This window comes from Berghia stephanieae, chromosome 9 (assembly GCF_034508935.2).
Source record: "Berghia stephanieae isolate SIO BIC M18660-M18661 chromosome 9, UCSD_Bste_1.3, whole genome shotgun sequence".
Taxonomy (NCBI): Eukaryota; Metazoa; Mollusca; class Gastropoda; order Nudibranchia; family Aeolidiidae; genus Berghia; species Berghia stephanieae.
This window is the reverse complement of record NC_088368.1, coordinates 35265008-35274577: the sequence shown is the minus strand read 5'-3', so window position 1 is coordinate 35274577 and position 9570 is coordinate 35265008. Positions and strand designations below refer to the sequence as shown.

At 36.4% G+C, this 9570-nt stretch overlaps 1 protein-coding gene across 1 annotated transcript in view; it reads left to right on the top strand.

Annotated features, from left to right (window-relative positions):
* Positions 1-7840, top strand: part of LOC144980123 (uncharacterized) — a 38242-nt gene extending 30402 nt beyond the window's left edge. Inside the window, exons 4-5 of the mRNA XM_078927667.1 lie at positions 382-500; positions 5386-7840. Of these exons, the coding sequence (XP_078783793.1) occupies positions 382-500; positions 5386-5581 (315 nt within the window). The 3' untranslated portion in view covers positions 5582-7840. The remainder of the gene's footprint in view (positions 1-381; positions 501-5385) is intronic.
* Positions 7841-9570: the final 1730 nt, after the last annotated feature.

Below are 9570 nucleotides of genomic sequence, written 5' to 3'. Positions count from 1 at the left end.
TATTATTATTATATTATTATTATTATTATTATTATTATTATTATTATTATTATTATGATTATGATGATGATGATGATGATGATGATGATGATGATGATGATGATGATGATATTATTATTATTATTTATTATTATTATTATGATGATGATGATGATGATGATGATGAATGATGATATGATGATGATGATGATGATGATGATGATGATGATGATATATTATTATTATTATTATTATTATTATTATTATTATTTATCTTTCGGAGCCTGAATTAATTCAATTGTCTATTCCCATCTTTCTCCATTCAACGTTGCTTCCCCCCCCCCCCCCCCCCACCCTCCCACACACACACACACACTCCCCACCCCCTTCCAAAATCACCAGGTGACACGGTACCGCAAGGCAACCCTGCCTCATTGGGAGTGTACCAAGTATGTGTATCTACCCAGTCGTGTTTTGTCGTCTGTGACACACGATATTTACGCACACAGACCTTTTACAACGTAAGTCAAACCAGGGAACTGAGGGATTGACCTTTTGAATTGGTTTATAATGATAAAACTTGAGCATTTATATAGCGCAGCATCTTTTTCCAAACTGCTTTGCAATGGGTTGTCAGCTAACAGCAACCCGGTGCCCGAAGAATGGCCTCGGGCATTCCGGGCCCTAACAACTATGTACGTAGATGCCCTGACTACGGACAGAGATGCATATAGGTAGTATGCGCTTGGCTAAGAAGTTCACAACATTGCCACCCGGAGTATAAGGGACCAACACAAAAAAACTATGTGTAACCATGAACATTTATAGTCTAGGATCATACAGTTCAGTGAGAAGTACTCATAAACGTGAATGGCAAAAACAATAACAAAGACCTGAGTGACGTCATCTTCGTTCTATCTATACGAGATGGAAGTCGGTTTGGACGAATTCAATCCCTCGAGGGGGCGGGAACATACACTCCTCGAAACTAGGTGAGACGTTGCCAGGGTTCTCCACCAGTAAGAGGAGACGCTGGGTGGTAGCGAATCGGCTTCGGCCGTGCTTTTCTGTCAGCTATGTTTCCCTTTAGCACTGATTTTTTGGATGGTGTTGTATCTCCGAACGTGCCCATAGTTGTTCAGTTATCTCACTTTAACTTCTGCCAACAGTTTTCTGGACCTTTGGCCAGCATCAATAAGAACCAGAATGTTTGATTTCTTTCTGGTCCATGGTACTCTCAGAATTCTGCGGTACACCCACAACTCAAAAGCATCAATTTTTCATCCTTCGTTATGGTCCATGTTTCACAGGCATACTGGAATGAGGACCAAGGACCATGCGTAACAGTAACACTTAGCCATACGCTTTTTTGTTTTTGTTGATATTTTTAAGCTAGTGAGGATTTTTCTCATTTTCAATAGATCTGCCATCTTCTTGTGATGTACTGGCCGAGGTATGCAGAGCCTGTACTTGTTCTATTACTTTTCCGCCTACTGTTATAATGGCTTTGGATTCTTCTTCTGCTCGTGGGAATACCATTATTTTCGTTTTCTGTATATTGATTTTCAGTCCATAAGTATTACTTATTTTGTTGGTCTCGTCTACTAATTTCTTCAGGTTTTCTTTGTTTGTTGTCCGTAATACTACTGTATCGTCTGCATATCTCGGGTTATTAGTATTTCTTTCATTTACAACTATTGGCCGATTGGTTATTTTGCAGTAAATGGGTCGCTATATCTCTTAAGATCTGTCGAAGATAAATATGACATAGAGATGAGTTGGTCCTCCTGCCAGTCTACGCCATTCATTGGCTATTACTGTTGCATCTTTTACAGGGTGATTCCAAACGTATGTTACTGCTCCATTATAATCTATTATCCCAAGCACATAAGTTCGTTCACCGGTATATATGTAATAATAGGAGACAACTGTGTAAATTTTAATCTTCAATCTATTATGTGACGGTTACCTCCCTTGACTAATTTTGACTAGGGAAGGAAAGCTACCGACTCCTCTCTCTCTCTCTCTCTCTCTCTCTCTCTCTCTCTCTCTCTCTCTCTCTCTCTCTCTCTCTCTCTCTCTCTCTCTCTCTCTCTCTCTCTCTCTCTCTCTCTCTCTCTCTCTCTCTCTCTCTCTCTCTCTCTCTCTCTCTCTCTCTCTCTCCCCCCCCCCCTGGAATTGTCGAGGTTTTGTTTGTTTGTTTTTTGTTTTGCTCGAATCTCTTAGATTAATTATAATATACTGGCAGCATTTCTAAAATTCCATATTTCCTTGAATCTTTTTTTTCTTCTGAATGATTCTCTTGAAATATGGCAATGTTTTTGCCAACGATACAAACGCGTGCGGGCGATGATAAGTGTGGTCAGTGGGTAGGATAGTGACAGTGCTGGTTTTGGATTGTGTACTTGGGTAAAGCACTTTGCACAAATAGCCTCACTCGACTCAGGTGTAAATGAATACATGGCTATAGGCAGTTTTAAGAATGTTTTAAGAGATTTAGACGTCTAGTACAAATAGTTGCCTACACGTAATAAGCGATTGCTACTGAATGGAATGGAAATCCATATGCCCTGCTGGGGAAATAAATAAAACACCGTGGAAGCACATTGAGCACGGTAAAGCTGTAAAAATACGCTCTATATATATATATATATATATATATATATATATATATATATATATATATATATATATATATGAGTGTTGGTGGGTACTTGTAGGTACGAAAGTACTCGATAATGGTGGTTAGAGCTAATATAGAATGCAAATTTTCACTTACATTTTTGTGGCCGAGACGACTCGTTTCTGTGTTTTTTACACTTCTTCAGTCGGCGTAATCCATTGTAATTCTCGGCCACAAAAATGTGAGTGAAGATTTGCATTCTATATATATATATATATATATATATATATATATATATATATATATATATATATATATATATATATATATATATATATATATATATATATATCATAGAATTAAACGAATGAGAATACGTACGAAGCCTAAAAAGTGTCCACCAATGAAAGCATTCAGCGCCATTTTGTTGTTGGTTGAGAATGTAGTAATTACCATTCATTCGGTATCTATGTCAACATAACGACACAAGAAAAACAACAAACAATATCAAAATCCACAATAAAATGTTTCAGAACTGTTGCGTATATTTATGGCACAACGAAGCTGTCAAAAAATGAAGTTAGAGAATGTGTGTAATCATGTATTATAATAACCTGTAATGTGTTTTCCAACCACCACATCATCTACTACTACAACCACCACCACAATATCATCACTAACACTACTACTACAACCACCAGCCCCACATCATTATCACTACCACTACTACTACACCACCACCAGCACATCATCATCACTACCACTACTACAATCACCACAACCACATCGTCATCACTACCACTACTACTGCAACCACCACCACCATATCATCATCATTACCACTACTACCACAACCACCACCACCACTACTACTACACCACCACCAGCACATCATCATCACTACCACTACTACAATCACCACAACCACATCGTCATCACTACCACTACTACTGCAACCACCACCACCATATCATCATCATTACCACTACTACCACAACCACCACCACCACTACTACTACAACCACCACCACATCACTACCTCAACTACTACAACCACCACCACAATAGCATCACTACCACTACTACTACAACCACCACAACCACATCGTCATCACGACCACCACTACTACAACCACCACCATATCATTACCATTACCACTACTACTACAACCACCACTACCACCATATCATTACCATTACCACTACTACTGCAACCACCACTACCACCATATCATCACCATTACAACTACTACTACAACCATCACAACCACATCATCATCACTACCACAACTACTACAACCACCACCACATCATCATCACTATCACTACTACTACAACTACAACCACCACCACTATAACATCACTACCACTACTACTACTGCAACCACCACCACCATATCATCATCATTGAAATATATATATTTTTTTAAATTGAGCTTTATATAGTGCAATATCTACTAAATGTGCTCAAAGCGCTTTACAAGGGGTCCCTGGTCAACATTTAACATGTAGGACGGGACATGACGCCTGTTAGGCGATATTACAATTTTTCGGACAAAGACAACTCTGTTAACGGCCAGGTACTCATTTTACACCTGAGTACGGTGAGAGAATGTGAGTAAAGAGCCTTTTCCAAGGACTCAACTATGCGCCGAGCGCGAGGCTCGAACCCAGGACCTTCCGATCAGGAAGCGAGTGTCATACTACTAGACCACATAGCCGCATCATTACCACTACTACTACAAACACCACCACCACATCATCATCACGACCACTACTACTACAGCCACCACCACCACCATATCATTACCATTACCACTACTACTACAACCACCACCACATCATCATCACTACCACTACTACTACAACTACAATCATCACCACCACCACATCATCATCACTATTACTACTACAACTACAAGCACCACCAACACCACATCACCTCACTAACACTCAGTACTACAATCACTACCATTAGGTTTTGGAGCTTTACTTCATTTGAAATAAGGAAACTTCGGAATTGTATTTGGCATTGTGTTTATATATCATAATATAATTCTAATCAGTTATCTATTTAGAACTAGATACTATACAATATGTATGCCAAATACCACCCCAATTCCCCTTTCTTGTGCGCGGGAATTCCTCTTTCGGCATTGAAATTGAGTGTGAGAGAGTCATCACTACACACATAAACAACAGAAACAATTTAAAAACAAGACTATGACACGCAACCACTCACACACGAGGCTATACTATTTATCCTTTTCTCTATATAGAATAGGACAAGACAAACAATAGCTTGACTCTCGCTACACTTTGCATTGATGTTAGTCGTCTCACGAGTTCAACTCTCGGTCGACCTGTCAATATTCCTTTTTGCCTCGGACGTAATCATTAATAGAATGTGTGGTTTTGACCGTGAAGAAAACCTTAAGAAGTCACATTTATATCATTTTAGAGAGATAGTTTTGAATAATTTTGAGTTAAACGAGCGAGCAGCAACTTGTTTTCATGAACGGTCGATCAGCGCTTGTTTACTATAGTAACGCGATTCCCAGCCAACATCAAAATGGCGGATATTTTTCTCATCGAGGCCGCTGGTTGGTCAGCCAATAAGAGCACCGTACGGTTTCCATTGGGTAAATTCCTTGATATATATATATATATATATATATATATATATATATATATATATATATATATATATATATATATATATATATATGTGTGTGTGTGTGTGTGTGTGTGTGTGTGTTCATATTATATGTTATCATCCACAGGTATCGTATTTCAGCAGACGAGGCTGTGTTACACCACTACCGTCAATGTCCCGATGACGTGTGGGACACGTGCTTTCCAAAAACCCTCATAGATCACGTGATGACGCGATTTACCCGAAACCATAGGTTGTATGAAAGGGTCAAAGAAGTCAGAATAGCCACGGGGATAAAGCCACAGTGGGTCGTCAGTGAATGAGAACTGCTCGGCCTGAAGTGAGAAATCATGGTTTGTAGAATGAAAGGGTCAAAGAGGATAAAACAACAGTTGGTCGTCAGTGAAAGAGAACTGCTCGGACTGGAAGAAGAAATCACAGTTTGTATGAAAGGGTCCATGGATTGTCAGGGAATGAGAAATGACGTGGGGGATAGAAGGACATGAAGAATGGGTTTCTATGTAGCATATATATTGTTTATGTAATTTATTGCATTAAAAGTCGGTGTCTCATTTGTTTACTCTTAGGATGAAATGTTTGATCCATTTGTATTGATTTTAACTTATATAGAGAGATTCATACATTTGAATCAAATGAATTAAAACACATTGTCCAATGTGTCAGTGTCATGCATGTGACGCTGTATTGACCCATTGTGAATCTAATTTTAATGTCTAGTTTTAACAGTCAACAAAGACAAAGACAGAGTCTGTAATATAGGTATAAAATAGAAATGCTTCTGAAATGAGGATTGACAATATTTTTTTTGTATGTATCAATGCATAAACCATTTAGGAAAACGAAGGAATGAAGCAACATTTCCTCCTTTTAAATAAACCGAAAACTAAAATCTCGTGAAAAGGGCGTTGAACTGAAACTCAATTAATTTAAATTAACTCACTCAACCCTAACACCGACTATATCCGTAGTTCACCCGGTTTACTTTTACCCCATGCCTATATATTACATTTTTATGAGAGAAATTACAGGCGTATAAAAGCTAATGCTTTTAGTTTTTACATGTTAATGATAGTTGAATAAAACTATCTATGTACATGCTCATTTTTAATACATTTTTTTCCAATTTTGAAAAGTACCAAAAATCTCTAGGATTGAGTGAGTTAAAATTAAGTGATACATATTAGGGTCATATTTTTTTGTTTTCTGATTCAAGCATATTTTTTTTCTATCTCTTTGTGCCTTTTTTATTTTAGAATATTTAGAGTTACTGGGTTTAGTTCAGCAATTTCATTATAATTTAGTGTCATAAAAAGACGTCGGCCAGGCAGGTCAGGTCCAATTCTACTTTTAGAAATGGAATATTTATATTTGATTTTTAAAGCCAAGGCAGTTGCCTCATTGTTGTGTGATATCTCTGTTTTCAAATATGTTACATTTCCACAAATAAGACATATCATTCTCCATTTTATTACAAGATTTAAAAATGTGTCACTTTTCAAAATTTTATTTAGCACCCCCTCTATTTTGCCTCAATGTTTTATTAGATATACAGTCGTCTCTGCTTAATTGCATACCTTCGGGAGTTCAGGCTAATGTGTCGATCTGATTAACAGAGTGTGTGATTAAGTGGAGAGGCAAAAATAGCATCCAACCACCAGCTTTCATGTGCAATTCATTTAGGACCTTCTGCTGTGAGTTTTCTACGGGTATGGGATTGTCATGTTTAAGACATGGCCTCATTAGAAGTTTTTTTTTTTAGGTTTTGTTTTTTTTCCTTTATTTTTTTTTTTTTTTACCTTTTTTTTTTCTTCTTCATTAATTTTTTTTTCTTTTCTGTGACATTATTGTTTGTAAGAATAGTAATCACGAAAAGTTGATTGCTTTCTATTCTCTGCACGCTGTTTATAAACCCTAGTCTTCAATCTCACCAATCTTGGTAGATCATCTGTCAATTATTCTTCTTGAATGAAGCGGCGTAGTTTGTCCACTATGTCAAGTTTTTCAGTGTTTGTCAACGGTGTTGTGTCACACTCTGATGATGACTCACCCTCATCTTCATTATCCAGGCATTGGCTTTTGTGTGGCTGAACCAAGTCCAATAGCTCCTAAGTTGTCAATTCACGGCTGATGGGTACTGGGTTTATTGTTGTCCAATTAAGATGGAATCAAGGTGTAGTGACTAAGCAGAGAAGGTGTGTGATTAAGCAGAGTGATTATATAGAAAACATTCATTTTTTTGTGAATGTGTGGCGTATAAGCGGAGCGTGCGATTAACCGATGTGCGATTAAGCGGAGTAAACTGTATATCTCATCTCCATACTTTAGGCAGCTAAATGTCATTGTCTGTAAAAGTAGTAAGAATGATAGTGACCGCTTTCAAGAAAGATCACGTTGGGTTGCATGATTATATATTCTTTATTAAAGCTTTCAATAGGCTTTGTGACTTTGTCGTAATACACTCTTATTCGGACCGGTGAGTTCTGGGTTTGAGTCTCAACCTGAGCAGCGCAAGTTAAGTCCTTGGAAAAGGCTTTTTACTCACATTTTCTCTCTGTACTCATGTGTAAAATGAGTACTTGGCTGGTAACAGCATTGTCTCTGTTGAAAAAAAAATGTCATATTGCCCGAAAGGCTTCACGACTCATTCTAAATATTATTATTTTTTTTTATTTTTTTTTTTAAGTGAACACGGAACGTTTCAGGCTCAGAACCCTTCTTTGGCCAATTTTTTTTTAAAAGAAGGAAAGGTTAATAAAAAAAGTTAAAACGTCGATATGTTAAATCCAGATAGTCCACAGAAATAGACCTTAGCACATTTAGTCTAGTCATTAAACACGATGGCGATAATTTCTTTTGGAAGCTGTTATATTCATTCCTGTACTGTATTTTACTTTTTACAGTCCACAGCTTCTATAATTCGAGCAGCAAAGTAATTCACATGGACTATTTATTCATATCCGTTCAGATTGTAGTGTATGACCACTATAATGTTACCCACCACTTCACTCTTGTATTATGGTGTGATGGACAGATACAGAATGTCAAAAAAATGAATTACAGAAGAAAATTATGGTTGTTTTTTTTTGTTTTTATTTTTTTTTGGCGGGGTTTGATATTTTTTAATTTTAAAAATTTATTTATTTACTTATTTTTTGTTTTATTTCATCTTATTTTAAATTTGTTGGGTTTTTAAAAAGTTTTTTTAGGGGGGGGGGGTGTTGGTTTCTTTCTTTTTTTTCTTGTTTTTTTTTTGTTTATATTTGTTTGTTTGTTTTGTTTTGTTTTTAATGAGAGAAATTAGATTCATGATTCGTGCTTTAAATTTAGTTTTCAGTTAAAGACTACCAGACAGTTACATCTCTAGTTGTCTTTGTTTTCAGAGCAGAGTTCACCATGTCTAACTACCGATTTGAGATGGTGGGTTACATATTAGTATAATTACATTAACTCTTAAACTGGTCACAAAGTAATGATCTTATATTATAATATAATCATATATACTGTCATACCGTTACCATTTCATTTTGATGCTACAGTCAATGAGTCGTTGGAGGACTCTATAACTATAAGAATATTTATACTTATTTGTAATGATTTTATATCATCTATCTAAGGTGTTGATTGATGAACCTTCTTTTACCGGGTGTTCTAATACTAATACATGTAAATGTTACTGCTCGAAGCTCAAAGAAATAAATAGTAATGTGAAATTGAATGTAAGCTTCAATTTAATTACAAAAACAGATCAAATGAACATTTCAGGTTTCCTCTTGATCAACAAAACAGGATGAATGTAACACTACAGATGAATGAGATGATGTGGTAGTGGCGTAGTAAAGATGAATCATGAATCGTGTTTCATTCATCCTGTTTTGTTGATAAAGGGGAAACCCGACTGAGACGTTCATTTGATCTGTTTTTGTAATTAAATTGAAGCTTACATTCAATTTCACATTATTATTTAATACTAATACATCAAATCCCAGGTACGATTTTGTTTTTGATTGCACCGATACTGCCGTGCTGTGCTTTGGAAAACACCACATTTCAAAATTTGGCCAGAAAACTCATCCTTCAACTATTGATTGATTTAAAGTAATGACCCTCATCTTGGCAAAAAAAAATTTTTAAATCTCAGGTCGTTTAAAGCGATTTGATATTTGAAGGATGAGTTTTCTGGCCAAATTTTTAAACATGGATTTTTCCAGAGTACTACGGCAGAATAAATGGTGTTGCCTTATTGAGATGAAAGCCTTATTTTAACCTTAAATCTCTCCAGGTGTATAAAGCC